Below are 22,556 nucleotides of genomic sequence, written 5' to 3'. Positions count from 1 at the left end.
GTAATACTTACTTGCAGAATTGTGGTTAAGTATTAGAAATGACATGTATAAAATATTGACCCTTAAAAGACAATCAATAAGTGATAGTTGTAATTATTATTACCACTAAATATTATTCTTTTGTCTAAAAAGACAAAAGACCTTGCTTCTACTCGCTTTTTTTCTTAAAGTTATTTTCTGAAACTCTGAAACTGTATTTTTAAACAAATACTTTTTAATAATAATTTTAATGTACCACAGTGTTCCTAAGTTTCTTATGTATTAGTTTATTTGGAATATAAAATATCTTACCAAATGAAAATTTATTTGTATTTTGGGTTATATAATGTTTTAGGGCCTTGATAATATAATATTTGAGAGAGAACAGACTTCAAATAGAGAGTGTATTTCCTTACGAGACTTTATTCTTATTACACAAGCAAATTTATAATTAACAATATAATTTGAAAAACCTAGTAATAACAATAAGGAAAAGCATGGAATAAAAAAGCCAACATATAACTTGAAAGGGATTTTTGAAAACTTTCACAGTATTTTTCATATTCTCTTTGTCTACTAACATATTGCTGAAGACTACAATGTTTTGAGGTAAAGTGTTATATCAGCTTGAGTAACTAATATTAAGACATGCTAATCATATAATTTTAGTGTCAGTCTGGAGTTTTTCTTCCCCAAATTAGAAAAGCCAGGGCTATGTTTGGTATTCCCTAAAAGAATGTGAATACTACCAAAATCAGTGTTCAATGCTTAAAGGAGAAATACGAAATATGAAACATTGACATAGTGAATCTTTATTCCATATCCTCTTCCATGTTGCTCTGCTCTAGGACATGCATTTCCTTTTCAGGTAATAACCCATATTCATTTAGGAAAGACTCCACATCCCCAGTAAAAAATTCTTCAGCCAGCTGTTCAGTAACACTAATGAAATTGCTTAGGAGTTCCCCACCTTTGTAGACAAGCAGTGTGGGGAGTACATCTGAGGAAAAGCGGTCTCCGGCACCTGTATTAGAAGCCTTTATTTTACAAAACTTGACCATAGGGTATTCGGCTGCAAGGCATGTCAAGCTACTGTTTAGAGCATCACAGCCCTTAATACCATCTTCATAAATATGAACAACGATAGTGGTGATTTTCTGTTCCTTTTCAATGGTTTCCAGGAATTGCTCCCCAGATTCCAGCTCATACACAAACCCATATCTAGGCCCAAAACTCAGCTTCTGGTGCATATCCTGCATACACTGTCTGCGGTATTTACGAAGGCAATTTTCATCTTCTTTGTCTTTGTGGATTAGTTCATATTCTTGAACGCTCATCTGGGAATAGATGAAAGAAATGATAGAGATCAATCAGTCAGAAATTTGTATTCCTTATACATAACAAACCTGTTCTCAACTTTAAGAGTTTGCATTTGCTATCTCCTCTACCTCCACGGGGTCGCAAAGAGTCGGACGCGACTGAGTGACTCACTTTCACTACCTCCTGAGGTGGCCTTTTCTTCCACCTCATTTGTTCATATGTCACCTTCTTTGATTATTCAACCTAAAAGTGTCCCTGCCCCACATTTAGTACCCCTTTTGCTTTATTATTTTTCTTCATAGTAATAAATAATACTTGATATCATTATATATATTATTTGTCTCATATTAGTTTTCCTAACTTTTGTGTTCTGTGGGGGCAGGAGTTTTTTGTGTGTCATTCATCACTCTCTAATATGTTTTGTGTCTGGCCCATAATAGAGGTTCAGTAATTATTTCATGATTAAATGCATACATTAGTATTGCTGAATATAGTTGAGCTGTGAGATGGTCGTGGAATATTCCAGTTTGGGTGAAAAAAAACCCAGCAAGGTCTACTTTAGAGTGACTTTCATAAAACTGTAAATACACATATGTGCACACAAGTGCCTGCACACTCATTTAAATGGGTCCCCAACAAATGCCTTTGGACATTATTGCCTCCTCAACAATAAGTTGTTTAAAAGATTTTGTCTAATCACTTACTGATTTTTTTGGAATCTGTAGGATGGCATTTAAGCAAGACAGCTTTTACTAACATTTGGAGTTCACCAGATTAGCCAGACTAGTGGCATCACCGCCAGCCGAAAAGTTCTGGGAAACGCGAGTTTGGGGGCGCCACCCCAGATCTACTGAATCAGAATCTGGCAGGGTGAGGCTGAGTGAGCCATGTTTAAACAAGCCCTCCAGGTGATTTGTATGCACTGGTTTAGGCTAAAATGAGAAAAGACCTAACTTCTATTTGCAAGACAGCTACTTTTCACTGCAGCTGGAATATAAAATTACCTGCAGAGGCTTTCTTAATTGCAATGTCATTATGATATAGGCAACAGAATTTTAAACACCCTCTCCCTTCACACACACACATGCACACACACACGATATAAAGGAGTGTTGATGGGATATAGTGTGATTAATTGATGTGGAGCAGCCCAGAACCATGGAAGTTGGGTGACCCCCAAATTCATGGAAAATTTGCTATTTATTAGATAATTTATATAGATTATTTTCTTGATCTTCACAATAAACCTATGAGGTAGGTTTTTTATAGAAGATACCAGGATTAAGTAGAAATATCTGGTGCTTTCATTGTTCTCTTGTTTCTTCCTCCTATATTTGTTTTTCTAATGTCCTTATTCTCTTTTTTTTATCTCATTCTTCTTATCATATTATTTTTTCTGCTTTAAGTTTGTCTTTCCAAATTAATTTATTTTAACCCTAACCATTGTTAAATGTTTTGTATAATTTGTAAGTTGCTATCATGCTGCTGCTAAGTCGCTTCAGTCGTGTCCAACTCTGTGCGACCCCATAGACGGCAGCCCACCAGGCTCCCCCATCCCTGGGATTCTCCAGTCAAGAACATGGAGTGGGTTGCCATTTCCTTCTCCAATGCATGAAAGTGAAAAGTGAAAGTGAAGTTGCTCAGTTGTGTCTGACTCTTAGGGACCCCATGGACTGCAGCCTACCAGGCTCCTCCGCCCATGGGATTTTCCAGGCAAGAGTACTGGAGTGGGGTGCCATTGCCTTCTCTGAAGTTGCTATCATAGTTCTCTGTTAAACAGACTGAACCACAAATACTGATTTACATACACATTATATAGTAAGAGACAAATGAGAATTTTTTAAAATGCTCCTTTAAAAAAAATCATGGATATATTGCGGCTTATTCTGCTTACCTTCTTCCTCCTCCTTGGAAGGAGGAAGCTGAGAACTGTCAATGAACCCCACCCTTCCACTTAACCAATATTGTCAGTTTGGTCAGTGTCTTTTTGTACTTTTTTACATATATGCTCATATAATCATTTCAGCATAAATACAAATACAGTGTTTGTTTTCTATTGCTCTAGAAAATGGTATCACATAACTTTCTGCATCTTGCTTTCTCATATTGTGGAACTACCTCTAAGTCAGATCATGTATTTGTAACTCATTCTTTTAACAGTTGCCTATGATGACTTCATAGGCAAAGGCATTTACTGCATTTCCCACCCCCACCCCTGCTTTTTTTTTTTTTTTGCTAATACAAACAATACTTTAATAAAAACATATTGTAGATTGTTAATAATAAATAATAGATTTTTTTCTTATCTTACCTTTCTGCTGAATCTTTCTTTTGAGTCTTTGTCATCTCTACTCTGAGGAGAAGACATTTGTCTGAGAATCTCCTTCTTGCTGGGTGCAACTGAATCACTATCTTCACTCTCCAATTTAAACTTTCTCCAATCATTTATTACTCCTTTGGGTCCTGGAATAAAATTTAAAGCAAACTGTCTCCCCTTTCCATGTTTCTTACCTTTCTCTCTTCCTTCCTTCTTTTCCTCATTTATATAGCTAAATTTATCAATCTTCCTTTGTGATTTCTTGGTTTTGTGTTATACTTAGAGGGTCACTGTCATTATGAAATTAGTTTTCATGGATTTTTGTTTAGTATTCATATAAATTCATTCAAACTCCTGACTTAATCTAAAAATTCTATATGATTATTAAACAGAGAAGGGAGTATTACTTAAATAAGATTCAAAAGAGTTAAAAGAAACTTGAATTTAAAAATTTAAACCATGCTATTTGACTTTTAAACTCTTGCTAGTGGTATATAGACAGCCACACACAATTTAACAGATCAAGAAAACAGGCTTTGCATAAAATGAAGTCTTAGTTATTCTGGAAGAATATTGAAATCAATTTTTACGGGGAGGGAGGTGGGCAGGGGGTTCAGGATGGGGAACACGTGTACACCCGTGGCAGATTCATGTTGATATATGGCAAAACCAATACAATATTGTAAAGTAATTAGCCTCCAATTAAAACAAATAAATTTATATTTTAAAAAATTATTGTATTTTTTAGATTCAAAAAATTAAAATTAAAAACTCAATTTATTTATTTTTCTTTTGGTTTTCTATTGTTTACAATGGCAAAGAAAGCCCATAGTGGGAGAAATTAGGAGAGAAGAAAAGTGGCTTACGTGTAGTGTAGATAGAGAGGTTTTATGACAGACAGCAAGAAATTCTCAATAATCAGTGTTTTTCTCTTTCTTTGATATCTAATTAAAATTGTTTCAAAAGTATTTGATTTCACATTAATTTATGCAGTCAAATATTTTTTAGATGATTCCATCAACCCATTCAAAGGTATTACTTAAGTTTCATACTGAGTAATGACAATAAGAGATCTCCAAATTTAATTTTAAGTCTACAATTGTTTTTTTCTTCTGACTTTGCTTACCTGTATGTGAGGCCTGTCCTTCAAAGTCTTCCTCCAAACTTTGGCTTTTTGCTTTTTCCATTTTAGAGATTTAGTTTTGATATGATCTGTAGGATAAACAAAGAAGTAATGATGACAGATGAATTCTAGGAGAAATAGATGTATATATATTCTGCTGCCAGGTTCCATGTAAGTTAAGGGTTGTCACTAAGTGATATGGTGTTTAGCATTCTGCCTACCTCGTAAAAGGACATTAATTTAGTATTTGGGTCATTAAAGATATTTTGACCTAAGAATTTTACATAATTTATAGTTTGTCTTTACTTAAAAAGTCTTCAGTTTAGGTCTGTGTACTTAGTATTATTTATTACTGATTTTCTTTTTTATTACTGTTACCAAATTTCATAAAATTATAATCATTTTATATAGTAATAATGTTTTAATTAATAATAATTACATACTTACTATGAACACTTGTATGTGCCTGGCAAAGTATCAATCATTTTATGTGTCAGAAGTCACTAATTCTCACACAGCCATATGTAGCAGGGACATTGTTAACGCCATTTTATAGGCAAGGAAGCTAAAGGACCGGGAGTTTAAATTTTACTAGCTTAAGATCACATAGTAAGTGGTAGAGCAAGGATTTGAACCTACTTTTGATTTTAGAGCTGAGTCTTAAAGCATTAACTTTTAAATGAAAGTTAAGATACTGTGTCATTTTTTCTCAGTATGGTTTGACAAATCCAGCTTCTAAATTGGCATTCACGATTTTTGATCTTAAGGAACAGTGCAATTTGAAGCCTTATGCCGTAACTGCTCTCCATACCATAAAGCATGTTTTGGTGATGTCACCCACCAACCAAATGGAAGCAACCAGTAACTATGCCTATAGAATTTTGAGAAGCTAAAATAAATTGTCACAAAATCCACTGAAAGCATGTGAAGTTTTATTCTTAGGAACCTCCTTGATGCCCTTGTGTAGAATTTATTTATTCTTAGTTCACATTCAAATCCAACTTATTTGCCTATTTATCTTTCCATTATCTGGAAAACTCTAATATACATACTAACACATACCCTAAGAAAGTCTCTATAGTTGTGATTTTCTTGAAATCTTCAAGTCAGGGGAGGAGAAATAACAGGGGGATATACTCTCTTTTTACTTTTTCTCCCTCTTCTACTCTTTCCCCTTTGTCTTTTTCTTTCAAAGTCAGTTTTAAGCAGTGATATCATCCAGCTTATGTGTTGATCCCCTCTTAATTTTTTGTTGATAGACACTGAGCTTGGTCTGTTTGGTGCTTTCCCAAGGCACAGAATGGTAAACCAGAACTCTTTGTCTCAATTCCTTTCTTGCTGAGACTTTGTCCCCCAACATTTGTACTGGCATCTTAATTTTATTGTTTCCCTCATTACAATTCCTACCCAGAATCACTGGAGGTCAAAGGTCTTTGCCAGTTTGATTGCCAATTTGAACAAGAAAAGACTTTTAAGAAAAAGCAGTCAAGGGGATGCCGGTCTATTCCACAGTATATGTGTGACTATAAATATACAACTGATAAAGAATTAATCTTCAAAATATACAAGCAGCTCATGCAGCTCAATACCAGAAAAATAAACAACCCAATGGCCCAAAAATGGGCTAAAGGACTAAACAGACATTTCTCCAAAGAAGACATACAGATGGCTAACAAACAGATGCTCAACATCACTTATTATTAGAGAAATGCAAATCAAAACCACAATGAGGTACCATCTCACACCCATCAGCATGGCCGCCATCAAAATGTCTACAAAGAATAAATGCTGGAGAGGGTGTGGAGAAAAGGGAACCCTCTTACATTGTTGGCGGGAATGCAAAGTAGTACAGCCACTATGGAGAACAGTGTGGAGATTCCTTAAAAAACTGGAAATAGAACTGCCTTATGATCCAGCAATCCCACTGCAGAGCATACACACTGAGGAAACCAGAATTGAAAGAGACATGTGTACCCCAATGTTCATTGCAGCACTGTTTACAATAGCTAGGAAAGGAAGCAACCTAGCTGTTGCTTCCATGCAGATGAATGGATAAGAAAGTTGTGGTACATATACACAAAGGAATATTACTCCACTATAGCAAAGAACACATTTGAGTCAGTTCTAATGAGGTGGATGAAACTGGAGCCTATTATACAGAGTGAAGTAAGTCAGAAACAAAAGCAACAATACAGTATATTAGTGCATATATATGGAATTTAGAAAGATGTAATGATGACCCTATATGCAAGACAGCAAAAGAGACACAGATGTAAAGAACAGACTTTTGGACTCTGTGGGAAAAGGTGAGGGGGGGATGATTTGAGAGAATAGCACTGAAACATGTACATTACCATGTGTGAAATAGATCACCAGTCCAGGTTCAATGCATGAAACAGGGCACTCAAAGCTGGTGTACTGGGACAACCGAGAAGCATGAGATGGGGAGGGAGATGGAGGGAGGTTCGAGATGGGGAGACACATGTACACCCATGGCTGATTCATGTCAATGTATGGCAAAAACTACCACAATATTGTAAAGTAGTTAGCCTCCAATTAAAATAAATTAATTAAAAATAAATAACTATAATAGATAATTTTAAATTTGAGTAAATTTAGTTATGAAAAAGAATAAAAGAAAATGAAAATAAGAGAAAACAGAAGTAAGTAAATGCTGTTGGACAAAAGAATCCACTTAATTACCTACTGGAATTACTTAAAAGTAATTTTTGCATCTAAGAAAAATTAATATACATTTTCTTCAGAAGAACAAAGTAATGGAAACTGTTTGATAACTTCAATAGTTATTTAGTCCTCAGAAAGTTGGTTTCAAGCTAGTTTCTCTGTTTTTTTTAAATTGGTATTTCAAATAAATGACAATGAAAGGGCTAGTCACTTTTATTTTGCAAAAGTAAATTGATTATTTGGGATAGCTACTATTTACAACAAATGTACATAAGTTTAAGAAAACCTATGTGAAATTTTACTTCACATGGTGAAGAGAGAGAAGCATCCTGCTTCTTAACCTGTTTCTTGCCAACCTAGTTGGCAATCTAGTGGAGAAAAAAGAAATTTCAGTTTTCAAAAAGACTTTCACCAATTTCAAGGAATTCTTTTACTGAAAAGATAATCCAGTTACTTGGGGGAACACCTGATCCATTGATTGGATTAGTCTATGTTAAGAGTAGACTGTGGGGGTCTTCACTGGTGGTCCAGTGGTTAAGAATCCTCCTTGCAAAGTAGGAGACCTGGGTTTGATCCTGGGGAACTAAGATCCCACATGCTGCAGGACAGGTAAGCCCACACACCTGCACACCACAACTACTGAGCCTGGCTGCCACAACTAAAGAGAAGCCTGTGAGCTGCAACTGAGACCCACCACAGCTAAAAAGAAAAGAATGGACTATGGGCCAGCCTTTTCTCTGGACTCTGAGTTACGTGAAGAACAAAACTCATCTAGTATGGCATTCACAAATTCTAAAACTTAAGTAAGCCAAGTTGCCTGTGTAGTAAAAGATAGAGTCCATTCCTTACCTAATGCCTCCATTTGAGTTAGAGGGCTTCCCTGGTGGCTCAGAGGTTAAAGCGTCTGCCTGCAATGAGGGAGACCAGGGTTCGATCCCTGGGTCGGGAAGATCCCCTGGAGAAGGAAATGGCAACCCACTCCAGTACTCTTGCCTGGAGAATCCCATGGACAGAGGAGCCTGGTAGGCTACAGTCCATGGGATCACTGAGGGTTGGACACGACTGAGTGACTTCACTTTCACATAGATTGGTAAAATTTACAACAGAGACAGAAATTGGAAAAAAAATTGGAAGAGGTGTATTTGCTTGAAGACACTGTAGAGGAAGACACAAGCCTATTAGTTATTGATAAGTTTGAGCTGCTGCCGCTGCTAAGTCACTTCAGTCGTGTCCGACTCTGTGTGACCCCAGAGACGGCACCCACCAGGCTCCATCCCTGGGATTCTCCAGGCAATACTGGAGTGGCTTGCCATTTCCTTCTCCAATGCATGAAAGTGAAAAGTGAAAGTGAAGTCGCTCAGTCATGTCCGACTCTTCGCAACCCCATGAACTGCAGCCTACTAGGCTCCTCCATCCATGGGATTATTCAGGCAAGAGTACTGGAGTGGGGTATACCTGTTAACATCCCCTTCATCAACTTATTCTGAAGTTTTCTGATTATCTCAAATAATTTATTCTCTTCAAAATTTGCTTTTGTATCCTAAAATTAATCCAATTAGTATTTGGAAGGTGCTTAGATGCTTGCACATGGTAAGTGCTATGTAAATCTATAAAATAAAATAATTTCTATATATTTCTATGTATAATAGTCATTTAAAAATATGATCAATATTTAATTTGCAGTGGTATTATTAGTAGCTAAAAAATTCCATGTCTACTTTAGGTTAAAAGGATTTAAAGTAATAATAGGATTTTACAAGACTTTGTGTTATTATAAACACAATAATATTGTAAATACAATCATTATTGTAAACAATATTAAATGATGATTTATAGATGTTATTGGGAATAACAGATATGATTGGAAATTGGTGATAAAGTTGAGCAAGAAGACAAAAAAATCTGCCACCTTCCCTAAGATTTACTGTGGTTCAAGAATTACTCTATTTTCCATATGATATATTATAAAAATCTGTGTTAGTGTTCTTTATTATTTCAGACAGTTATAATACTGTTTCAATTAATAAAATCTGTGTTAAGTAAAAATTGTGTTTGGATGACCTTTGACAGACTACCATTCAAATGAGTACTACAAAACTCTTAAAAGTAAAAATAATATTGGCGAGAAATAGAGTTTAAAAGTATAATTCTACCAAGTTAGGTTTTCTTTTTCTCTTAGTTTAGGATTTAATAGTATGTTAAAATACTAGCTTATATGGGATAAGATTTTATGTTAAAATAGTAGCTTATATGGGATAAGATTTTTCAAACTACGTCTTCAAAATTCTAACACCCCCCATCCATGGTTTAGTAATTACTAAGAAATAAAATGTGACAATTTAAAACAATTTTTCTTTTAGTTCCTGTTTTGCACAAAATAGTGATCTGGAATAGAAAGGAAGTGAGTAAAATTCTTAAATATTTGCTTTTAAAATCTCTCTAAAAACCTCAAATCCACCCTTAGAATATTTCATTGTTGTCATTACTCCTGTTCACATGAAACTGTGATGACATTCATTAGTCATTTCATATATGTTGATTTAATCTAATCAAAATATCTAGTTTAGAACTGACTATAGAGTCTCAGTGTTCCTAAAGAAGAGCTTTGCTTTCAATACGAACTGTTGTAATTTACTGGTGAGTTTTCAAATAGTGTGATCCTCTCATCACTGAACCTTAAACTCATTTCTGTCCTAGCATTCACAACAGTTTCTAGAACTTATCTTACATGCTTCATTACTGTAAGTTCTTCTAGGACAAAGACTATCTTTACTTGTCACTGTCTTACTTCTGATAATTGTTTCACATGTTGTAAAAAAAGTCCATAAATGACGGCAGCAATTTAGAAAGAATCTAAGTGGTATGTCCACTTTATATACACACTATTTTAAATGTTCACAAAACCTTTTCCTCATTTTTCAGATGTGAATTCTCAGGCTCTGAGAGATTCAGTGACTTGCCAAAGCTCACAGAGGTAGTATGGAGTAGATAGAACTCAATTTCAAATCCAGGTTTCTCTGACTTCCAAATTTCTAAAATCCTTGTTTTTTTCCACTATTCAATAACATGCTCAATGAATGAATGAATGAATGAAACAAATCCACCTAATTTTTGTATAAGCATTAAAACCAAGATGAGAATATGAAAAATAACAAATCAATAAGTCACTATGTCCTTATTCTTTGAGATAATACTTATTCTAATGATATATTTCTTGAGATAGTATATATTTGAATTATATATTTCTTGAGATAGTATTTATATGAATTATATATTTCTCTGCTTTGGATTAAACCTCATTCATTTATACTAAATGTAATAGAAGAGTCTGTTTATTTCAAGTTCTCTGAATAAATTCTAAATGACTGATAATGACTCTGGAAAGTTAATGCAAAAGACAAAATGGCTTTGCCTGCTATTGGTTCTTGACAGTCATACATATTGCCTGAGAATTTATCATCAATCCTGTGTCTCTGGATCACTGATAAAAGCAAGTGTAATAGGCAATATGCTTCAATTTCGTATCAAAATAAAACTGCAAAATGCTCTTTATAGAACTACTCCCGCTTGTGTAGCAAAATTATGGAAATGTTGCACTGATCTTGGTGTTGAGATTTGTGTAGCAAAGTGAGATACTTCACTCAAAGACTCATCTCAACCATTTTAAGATAATTAATTCTACATTCCAAACAATGACATTTGAATTTTTCAATGTGAAAGTGAAAGTGTTAGTTGCTCAGTCGTGTCCAACTCTTTGTGACCCCATGGATTGTAGCCCGTCAAGCTCTTCTGTCCATGGAATTCTCCAGGCAAGAATCCTGGAGTGGGTTGCCATTTCCTTCTCCAGGGGATCTTCCCCATCCAGGATTGAACTCAGGTCTCCTGCATTGCAGGCAGATTCTTTACCATCTGGACACCAGGGAAGCCTTTTTAAATGTAACTGAAGAAACAGTTCTATGGCTTCAGCAATCTTTAAGAGCAAATTCAAAAATTAAGCCTGTTTCTTAGTCCTGTTTTTATGTAGCTCAACTTTTATATAAAATCTTCTCAACGTGTGGCATATGTTTACAAGCTAACACTTTAGTCTTTAAAACTTTATACCACTTTTCTACTTGTAAAAAATCACGTATAAACCTAGTTTACTGGTGACTTAGTCTGCTAGGACTGCTATAACAAAATGTGACAGACTTTGAAGCTTAAACAACAGAAGTTTATTTTCCTACATTTCTGTAGGCTAGAAGTCTCAGATTAAGATTGATTTCCGGTGAAGCCTCTCTTACTGGTTTGCAGAAAGTCACCTCCCTGTGTTATTAAATGATACAGAGAGCTGGAGTTCTGACATCCCATATTGTCAGGACATTAATCCTATGAATCAAGGCCCTACCCTCATAACCTCATTTAACCATTAATTATTTCCTTATTAATTACTTATCTCAAAATGCCATTACATTTGGAATTAGGTCATCAACATATGAATTTGGAGGGATACAGTTGAGTGCATAGCACCTGACTCTTAATTGTAAAGCATTATCTAAATTATATAGATTCTGGCCACTATTTCTGTCCTTCTATATGGCCTGTCTTTTCCTTACATTGTAAAGCTTTGGTTTGGGGCCTCAGCATTTCTCACATTTCCCCAACTATCCTTTAAGAATGGCAGGTAGGGAAATGAGGCATAGTTAGGATTATGTTGCCCATTTTTTAGATTGTTTATTAGTTCTTTCTCTGCTCTGGGCCCACATTCCTGGGATGCCACAGAGATCCTTTAAAAATATAGGCCAGGAAACTCCTACCTATCAAATAATACAAGTGCCAGTTATTTTCTTGGCCAGTCTCGGGGTTGTTCTGATGTCTGTGGAAAAATATTGATGTTCTATGCTAACTACCCATTGGGTTTAGCTGGTAAAAAATGGTACAGGTGGCTCAGTGGTAAGGAATCGCCTGCCAGTGCAGGAGATGCGGGAGATGCCGATTTGATCCCTGGGTTGGGAAGATCCTCTGGAGTAGGAAATGGCCACTCACTCCAATATTCTTGCCTAGCAAATTCCATGGACAGAGGAGCCTGCAGGGCTGCAGTCCACATGCTAACTACGATACAATACCGTCTATTGTGTTAAAAAATAGATCAGAAGAGTGATACATAGACTTTGTTCAGAATGTATGGGTTCACCTTGGTCTAGGTCAGATTAAGTAACTATAGTGCACTTAAGAATACACTGTTTATCAGTATTTTCCATACAGAGGGAAAAATTGTCTTAAGCACTTCAATAAGTATTATTTGCTGTTGAGAAATAAAAGGCATAAATGCCAGAGCAGGGGGAAGCCTCCATAGAAATATTCCATTTTATTTACTAGGGCTGAGGTCCAGGTAAATGTGTTTTCATTCCTTTTCTTTTTTTCAATTGTAATTTAAGGTTTTAGATGCTGTATCCTGACACTGGTTTCTCTAAGTACAAAATAAAGAGATCCAACAAGCAAAGATAAAAACGATCTCGTTTTGACATACATGGCATCTTTCCATGAACATCAAAAATGTAAAAATCACAGAGTATTAAAGAATCTTCACTGTGAAATTTTTGAAATAATTTTTTGTTGTTATTATACAATTAAAAACAAATAGCCTTCCCCCTCTCTTATACATGAATGCATATGTTCCCTTTGGAAAACACATTGAATAAGAAGCTGTTTCAGAGAAGGTGCTGTACTAAAAATGGCATTATTATGTCTGAACATGATTAGCCATGAGATATAAATAACTGACTGGGAATAAAGTACTGAAGTGCTTGATTAAAATAATTTTTTATCTGAAGTGGGATATACCAAATTATCTATCTTTAAGGCATACTTAGAACATACTGTGCCATTAGGTGGATAAAACCAAGCAAAACTTCTTGGTGAGGAAAGTCTACAGATATTCTCCTTCACCTTCACTTTTGATAGAATTCTAGATTCTGTATCTTGGTCTGTACTCCATAAGGATGATACATCCATGCAGGGCTTCATGTTCTATATTTTCCTACCTTTAACCATACATCTTCTTATATCTTTGCCTTCCTGTGTTTTCCAAGGTGACTGTGAGCTAATCTGATCAACTAAGCCAGGCTAATGTTCTCACCAGTGCTACTATATTAATGTCAGATGTTTTAACCCCTGCCGCAACTGTCTTATCAATGTCATATGGGCTCCTGTAGAAAACAGTTCCGCTTTTTCTTTCTTTTCTTAAAAAAAGTGATTAGTGGTGGAAATTTCACATCAGATAGGTCTGACGGCACCATGTCAGATCATGGAAGCTATTACTGGACTTGTGAAGACATCATTATCTCTCAGATCACAAAAGTAACTGATGATTTCACTCAAGCCACAATTTCCTCTTTCTCTACCCCACTCCACTATTTTATGTACTGACTATGAATTGGAGATTTTTAGTAAGAATTAAGTGGTCTTGGTTTAATATTAATATGGAAGGGATTTTATGGCTCACATCAGTTAATTTCTTGAGTTACTCTCTAACTGGTTTATTTATATATATCTTCTACCCAATGAAGAATTAACTTCTTGTGGGCAAAACCATGCATTGCAATGCTTCCAAGTGACAGTATAGCATAATGATTAACAACACATAAACTCTTAGGTTCAAATCTAGTTCTGCCTGTTACTGGGTATGTGATGTTGATCAAATCACCAAATTCTTTGTGCTTTCGTTTTCTCTATCTGTAAGATTGGAGTGATCAAATAGTGTCTACCTCAAACAACTGTGTAAAGATTAAATGATATAAAATGTATAATATTTAGTAGTAGGCTTTGCAGGTGGCTCAGATGGTAAAGAATTTGCCTGCAGTATAGGAGACTTGGGCTCGATCCCTGGGTCAGGTCTTGAAGAAGGGAATGGCTACCCACTCCAATATTCTTGCCTGGAGAATTCCATGGAGAGAGGAGCCTGGTAGGGCTACAGTCCACGGGGTCACAAAGAGTTAGACATGACTGAGCAACTAACGCTTTCTTTCTTTTTTCACTTAAATGATAATTAGCAAGTAATTAAAATATTTAGGTACTAGAACCAAATATTTAAAATTCAGTTCAGTCGCTCAGTCATGTCTGACTCTTTGCAACCCCATGGACTGCAGCATGCCAGGCCTCCCTGTCCATTACCAACTCCTCGAATTTACTCAAACTCATGTCCACTGAGTCAGTGATGCCATCCAACCATCTCATCCTCTGTCGTCCCCTTTCTTCTCCCACTTTCAATCTTTCTCAGCATCAGGGTCTTTTCAAATGAGTCAGTTCTTTGCATCAGGTGGCCAAAGTATTGGAGTTTCAGCTTCAGCATCAGTCCTTCCAATATAGTCATACTAATATAAATTTTATTTGTAATCAATATGTATATGCACTTCTTATGTCTAATTAGCTCCCTCACCCAAATACATGTGCATATGTATATGTGTTGTGTGTGTATGTACATAACCACACACATGTTATACATTTATCTCAAAGGTGTTTTATTCTCTTATTTCATTACTGACTAAGATCCTTTACCATACACTTTGACTTACTTCTAGCAATGTCTGTTTGCCACACGGCATTTAAGAGTGTGAAACCTGAAGAGGAGATCAGTTTGAAGTCATGAAGTATGGGCTAATAAAATGTACATGAAATTGCCTTGAAAACAATAGTAAAAAGATTTTCTAAAGATGTGTACATAAGTGGAAAATGGGAGGTGATTTTAATTTGAATGTGACACACTTGTTTTCCAGTGAATTACTTCTCTACTTCTAATTTTTTTAACTCATAAGTGATTTTCTCTTTAAATTTCAGCATTTATATCACAGTGATTCATATATTTTCTGAATTTCAGTTGTCTAGTGGAGTAGGACTTTGCAGAGACAATAACAGCACTCAGGATTTCTGTTACCACTTCTAGTCTGTCTAGCTGTTAATTTGAGGGGAGGTCAACTTTTATATTTTTACATCATAAGGAGAGCTTTCTTTAAAAATAAATCCCCAGAAAGATGAGTGGAATATGGGACACACCATCTTCAAAATGGCTGTAACAAACAATGCTGAACAAATGATTGGCTCTAAGCAAATACTCTGTCTTTCCCTTACATATGAAACTCAAGTATTGATACTATTGAAAACATCCCTTACTTTATTACTTTTTTCCTCTGTTGTGTCTAAAGTTTATGATAACATTGAAAGAAGAACTGTAATAGGAACTTTAATGCAAGACACTGCAGAGCAGATAGAATGTTTTCTCAGCTTCTAACTTTCTCAAATAGTTTTGATTTTTCAACAAATGAGACAGGGCAAGTGGAAGATGTAGGGAAGCTTTGAACAATTTGTATCCCAGGAAGGTATAACAAATAACAATCTATTTCTCAACTAGTATCATCAGTAAAAAATATTCTTGGAAAATAGGAGCTTTCAAATTATAACTGAATTATTGTTCCTAACAAATGAAGAAGACATTAACTTATCCAGGTTTGCTCTTATTGCATATAGATATTTTCTTACTTGCTCTGAAAACAAATAGAAATGTCAAAATCCTATGGGAAATTCAGAGCAGATATATCTTGTATCTTGTAAAAGCACTATACCAGGACATACAATTTGAATTCTGTTATAGACATCACAGATGGTTTATATATACATATATATTTGACACAGAGAAGAAAATGGCAACCCACTCCAGTGTTCTTTCCTGCAGAATTCCATGGACAAGGGAGCCTGCTGGACTGCACCCCATGGGGTTGTGAGGAGTCGGACATGACTGAGTGACTAACACACATATTTGACAACAGCTTATGTAACATTAAATACAGTTTATAAACATAATATTTAGGCAAAAAATTACTGTGATGAGTCAGGTGATGTTTAAAATTTTTTCTAGCTTTAACATTAGGTAATTCTAAGTAGCATGAATAATGGTCAAATATATATATATTAAATATACATATAATAAATATATATTATGTGTATTCAAATATATATTTAAAGCTTAAATATATATATATATATATATATATATATACACACACTGTATATCTTTGCAGTTAATAAAAATGTTCCATGGAAAAGAATGGGAAAACCTCACTATATGCATTTTCATGATGCAAACTGTTAAGTTTTATTAGTAATAATAATCACCTCCACAGGAGTAAAATGCAAAAAAAAAACCAACCCAAAAAACAATTGAGAGGAAAATTTTACCTAATTTAATAAATCTCAATAAACCCCTTTATTTTTTTTTAAATTTCTCATTAAATTCTTGAAGTAACCTTCTGAAACAGACATTATTATCCTTAAAGATTAAGATAACAACAAAAAATATAATATTAATAAGAAAACCCAGGAACACACAATTGGTTAAGTATTTGGTTCAGAGATCTGAGAGTGCTTTAGTGCTAAACGCTAATACTTCCTTTCACAGCTTTAGGAATCAACTTCACAAAGTGTAAGGAATCATCACTTCTTTCCTTCAGTTCACCCTTCACTCAAAGGAAGGACTGAAGAATTGTAAATTTCAAAGTTAAGTCCTCTATTCATGGTTTTAACTTTCTAGAATATCATATTCAAAATTGTGTGTTTACTCTGAACTTAATGAAGATGACTTGTGCAAATCACTTTAAAAGGGAAAGATATACAGTACTTAGGGTCTTCTCAGGTTGCTCAGTGGTAAAGAATTTTCCTACCAATGCTGGAGACGCAGGAGAAGCAGTTTAGATCCCTGAGTCCGGAAGAGGCTTAGAGGAGGAAATGGCAACACACTCTAGTATTCTTGCCTGGGAAATCCCATGGACAGAGGAATCTGGTGGGCTGTTACAGTCCATAGCATCGCAGAGTCAGACACGACCAAGCACACATTCACACACAGTATTTAATTATCTTCATAATGGATAAATATTACTTAATGTTACTTAGAAATATTTTTAAAGAACTCACAATAATATATAAATAGTGAAATCATTATTTCCCCCCTAAGGTAAAATTTTTTAAATTATATTATCAAGAAGAATACCTGCAGACTCACAGTTTAGTTTTCTGTGCCTGGTGTCCTTGATTGTGTTCAGTGGATAAGAATTACTGTCTCCTAAACTCCTCTTGAAGTGGAACAGATTTAAGCTTAGATTTAAGATCCCTGGATATTGATGACCCTTACAGAAATAGCTCTGAACAAGTAATAGGATTGAGATAAGAGAATTAACAAAACCTATTCATTAACAGTGAGGCAAAAAAATAAACTGAAAAAAATAGAGCTTCGAGTCCTGTGACAAGTACAGTCTTTGGTCACCAATATTACATTATTTGAGAAGAAGATTATTTCTTTTTAGCATAGGCTGTTAATAATTCTCAGAAATTCACATGTCATTTTCTGAAAGAAAAAATCAGTTTTTCTGATCCAACAGTAATAACTATCCTTCTCAACAACTTCTTTTGGCATAGTCCATCTTTTCCTCTTAAATTGGTCAAACAACCATTTCTTGTCCCTTTTTAGTGCCCTGAAATGTCTTACGTATTTAAACATCTGCTAGTTCTGATTCTTTTGTTTTGGTGAAAAAAATCATAGAAAAGTCTGAATACAGTGTTTAGTAATGTTTATGACTTTTGCCTTGTATCTTCCATCTGCTTTATCATATCTTTGCTTGTTCTTATTTGTTTCTTTATGGTAGTCACTTCACTTTTCTTCTGTGTGCCATTCAAAACAATGAACTTTAATTTGTAAACAATTTACTGACTGCCCCCTCTTTGCTAGGGGATGCTTTCCAAAATGTTATTGCAGTCTTTGGATATTAGACTTTTACAGTGAGCCCGTTGGTTCAAGGCTACCCCATAGAATGGATATTCTATGATCTAAGAGTAGTCAGTCAGCTTATCTATAGCTTATCAGTTCAGTTCAGTTCAGTCACTCAGTCGTGTCCGACTCTTTGTGACCCCATGAATCGCAGCACGCCAGGCCTCCCTGTCCATCACCAACTCCCTGAGTTTACCCAAACTCATGTCCATCGAGTCAGTGATGCCATCCAGCCATCTCATCCTCTGTTGTCCCATTCTCCTCCTGCCCCCAGTCCCTCCCAGCATCAGGGTCTTTTCCAATGAGTCAACTCTTCACATGAGGTGGCCAAAGTATTGGAGTTTCAGCCTCAGCATCAGTCCTTCCAATGAACACCCAGGACTGATCTCCTTTAGGATGGACTGGTTGGATCTCCTTGCAGTCCAAGGGACTCTCAAGAGTCTTCTCCAACACCACAGTTCAAAAGCATCAATTCTTCAGTGCTCAGTTTTTTTCACAGTCCAACTCTCACATCCATACATGACCACTGGAAAAACCATAGCCTTGACTAGACGGACCTTTGTTGGCAAAGTACTGTCTCTGCTTTTGAATATGCTATCTAGGTTGGTCATAACTTTCCTTCCAAGGAGTAAGCGTCTTTTAATTTCATGGCTGCAGTCACCATCTGCAGTGATTTTGGAGCCCCCCAAAATAAAGTCAGCCACTGTTTCCACTGTTTCCCCACCTATTTCCCATGAAGTGATGGGACCAGATGCCATGATCTTTGTTTTCTGAATGTTGAGCTTTAAGCCAACTTTTTCACTCTTCTCTTTCACTTTCATCAAGAGGCTTTTTAGTTCCTCTTCACTTTTGGCCATAAGGGTGGTGTCATCTGCATATCTGAGGTTATTGATATTTCTCCCGGCAATCTTGATTCCAGCTTGTGCTTCTTCCAGCACAGCATTTCTCATTATTTACTCTGCGTATAAGTTAAATAGGCAGGGTGACAATATACAGCCTTGACGTACTCTTTTTCCTATTTGGAATCAGTCTGTTGTTCCATGTCCAGTTCTAACTGTTGCTTCCTGACCTGCATATAGGTTTCTCAAGAGGCAGATCAGGTGGTCTGGTATTCCCATCTCTTTCAGAATTTCCCACAGTTTATTGTGATCCACACAGTCAAAGGCTTTGGCATAGTCAATAAAGCAGAAATAGATGTTTTTTCTGGAACTCTCTTGCTTTTTTGATGATCTAGCAGATGTTGGCAATTGATCTCTGGTTCCTCTACCCTTTCTAAAACGAGCTTGAACATTTGGAAGTTCATGGTTCACGTATTGCTGAAGCCTGGCTTGGAGAATTTTGAGCATTACTTTACTAGCGTGTGAGATGAGTGCAATTGTGCGGTAGTTTGAGCATTCTTTGGCATTGACTTTCTTTGGGATTGGAATGAAAACTGACCTTTTCCAGTCCTGTGGCCACTGACAGAATGTGGTCCACTGGAGAAGGGAATGGCAAACCACTTCTTGCCTTAAGAACACCATGAACAGTATGAAAAGGCAAAATGATAGGATACTGAAAGAGGAACTCCCCAGGTCAGTAGGGACCCAATATGCTACTGGAGGTCAGTGGAGAAATAACTCCAAAAAGAATGAAGGGATGGAGCCAAAGCAAAACAATACCCAGTTGTGAATGTGACTGGTGATAGAAGCAAGGTCTGATGCTATAAAGAGCAATATTGCATAGGAACCTGGAGTGTTAGGTCCATGAATCAAGGCAAATTGGAAGTAGTTAAACAGGAGATGGCATGAGTGAATGTCAACATTCTAGGAATCAGCAAACTAAGATGGACTGAATGGGTGAATTTAATTCAGATGACCATTATATCTACTACTGTGGACAGGAATCCCTTAGAAGAAATGGATCAGCCATCATGGTCAACAAAAGCGTCCAAATGCAGTACTTGGATGCAATCTCAAAAACGACAGAATGATCTCTGTTCATTTCCAAGGCAAACCATTCAATATCACGGTAATCCAAGCCTATGCCCCAACCAGTAATGCTGAAAAAGCTGAAGTTGAGCGGTTTTATGAAGACCTACAAAGCCTTTTAGAACTAACACCCAAAAAAGATGTCCTTTTCATTATAGGGGACTGGAATGCAAAAGTAGCAAGTCAAGAAACACCTGGAGTAACAGGCAAATTTGGCCTTGGAATACAGAATGAAGCAGGGCAGAGACTAATAGAGTTTTGCCAAGAAAATGCACTGGTCATAGCAAACACCCTCTTCCAACAACACAAGAGAAGACTCTATAATGGACATCACCAGATGGTCAACACCGAAATCAGATTGATTATATTCTTTGCAGCCAAAGATGGAAAAGCTCTATACAGTCAGCAAAAACCAGACTGGGAGCTGACTGTGGCTCAGATCATGAACTCCTTATTGCCAAATTCAGACTTAAATTGAAGAAAGTAGGGAAAACCACTAGACCATTCAGGTATGACCTAAATCAAATCCCTTATGATTATACAGTGGAAGTGAGAAAGAGATTTAAGGGACTAGATCTGATAGACAGAGTGCCTGATGAACTATGGATTGAGGTTCGTGACATTATACAGCAGACAGGGATCAAGACCATCCCCATGGAAAAGAAATGCAAAAAAGCAAAATGGCTCTCTGAGGAGGCCTTACAAATAGCTGTGAAAAGAAGAGAAGAGAAAAGCAAAGGAGAAAAGGAAAGATATAAGCATCTGAAGGCAGAGTTCCAAAGAATAGCAAGGAGAGATAAGAAAGCCTTCCTCAGCGATCAATGCAAAGAAATAGAGGAAAACAATAGAATGGGAAAGACTAGAGATCTCTTCAAGAAAATTAGAGGTACCAAGGGAACATTTCATGCAAAGATGGGCTCGATAAAGGACAGAAATGGTATGGACCTAACAGAAGCAGAAGATAATAAGAAGAGGTGGCAAGAATACACAGAAGAACTGTACAAAAAAGATCTTCACGACCCAGATAATCACGATGGTGTGATCACTGACCTAGAGCCAGACATCCTGGAATGTGAAGTCAAGTGGGCCTTAGAAAGCATTACTATGAACAAAGCTAGGGGAGGTGATAGAATTCCAGTTGAGCTATTTCAAATCCTGAAAGATGAAATGACTTACTAGAATGAAATAGTGCTGTAATCTCTTTTGTTTAGCATTTTATTTCCCTTTCCAATATGTGTTCTCTTTGTTATTTAAAATTTATTCACCTTGATTGAGGACATGAAAGAAAAGTAACAATTTCATAGTTCTCTTTTGCAATTTTGTATTCTACTGAAGAGAAGACCTACATCTTCCTTCATTGTCTTGCTCTGAATGTAATTCTAAGTCTCCTTTTGTTCTTAGCATTTTTTTTTAATTGGAGTATAATTGCTTCTTGGGCTCTAAAATCACTTGCCTTTTCTTGGGCTCTAAAATCACTGCTGATGATGAATGCATCCATGAAATCAGAAGACAACTGCTTTTTGACAAGAAAGCTATGACAAACCTAGACAGTGTGTTGAAAAGCAGAATCGTTACTCTGCCAACAAAGGTCCATATAGTCAAAGCTATGGTCTTCCCAGTGGTCACCTACAGTTGTGAGAATTGGATTGTAAAGAAGCCAGAGCACCAAAGAATTGATGCCTTTGAACTGTGGTGCTGGAGAAGACTCCTGAAAGTTCCTTGTACTGCCAGGAGATCAAACCAGTCAATCTTAAGGGAAATAAACCCTGAATACTTGTTGGAAGGACTGATGCTGAAGCTGAAGCTCCAGTATTTTGGTCATCTGATGCAAACAGCTGACTCACTGGAAAAGTCCTTGACGCTGGGAAAGACTGAGGACAGAAGGAGAAGAGGGCATTACAAGATGAGATGGCTGGATGGCATCACTGATTCAATGGACATGAACTTGGGCAGACTTTGGGTTATGGTGAGGAACAGGGAGCCCTGGCATGCTGTAGTTCACGGGGTTGCAAAGAGTCAGACATGACTGAGCGACTGAACAAGAACATAATTGCTTTACAATATTGTGTTAGTTTCTGCTGTGCAGCAAAGTGAATCAGGTGCACATATACATATATCCCCTCTTTTCACATTTCCTTCTTGTTTAGGTCACTGCAGACCACTGAGTAGAGTTCCCTGTGCTATGCAGTCTGTTCTCATTAGTTATCTGTTTTATATATAGTAGTGTTTATATATCAGTCCCAATCTCCCCATTCATCCCACCCGCACCTGCCTCTCCCAGCCCCTGGTATTCATATGTTTGTTGTCTGTGTCTGTGTCGATATTTCTGCTGTGCAAATAGGTTCGTCTATACCCTCAGCCACCAGGGGGGCCCTT

At 36.3% G+C, this 22,556-nt stretch overlaps 1 protein-coding gene across 1 annotated transcript; it reads right to left on the bottom strand.

The window, feature by feature from the left end:
- Positions 1-791: 791 nt before the first annotated feature.
- Positions 792-4,803, bottom strand: PDC (phosducin). The gene is made up of 3 exons (XM_005893113.2): positions 4,743-4,803; positions 3,611-3,762; positions 792-1,316 (listed from the first exon to the last, which is right to left on the bottom strand). Exons 1-3 carry the CDS (start codon positions 4,801-4,803, stop codon positions 792-794), a joined length of 738 nt encoding a protein of 245 aa, XP_005893175.1.
- Between the last annotated feature and the right edge of the window lie 17,753 nt (positions 4,804-22,556).

This window comes from Bos mutus, chromosome 16 (assembly GCF_027580195.1).
Source record: "Bos mutus isolate GX-2022 chromosome 16, NWIPB_WYAK_1.1, whole genome shotgun sequence".
In the NCBI taxonomy this organism is placed as follows: domain Eukaryota; kingdom Metazoa; phylum Chordata; class Mammalia; order Artiodactyla; family Bovidae; genus Bos; species Bos mutus.
The sequence above is the reverse complement of the archived record's forward strand: the minus strand, read 5'-3'. Positions and strand labels throughout refer to the sequence as shown.

Excerpts from the sequence above, each read along its gene's own strand:
- PDC (XM_005893113.2), bottom strand. The coding sequence starts at position 4,803 with ATGGAAAAAGCAAAAAGCCAAAGTTTGGAGGAAGACTTTGAAGGACAG. Across the intron at positions 3,763-4,742 it reads AGGACAGGCCTCACATACAG|GACCCAAAGGAGTAATAAAT; the intron begins GTAAGCAAAGTC and ends ATTTTATTCCAG. Across the intron at positions 1,317-3,610 it reads AAGAAAGATTCAGCAGAAAG|ATGAGCGTTCAAGAATATGA; the intron begins GTAAGATAAGAA and ends ATCTATTCCCAG.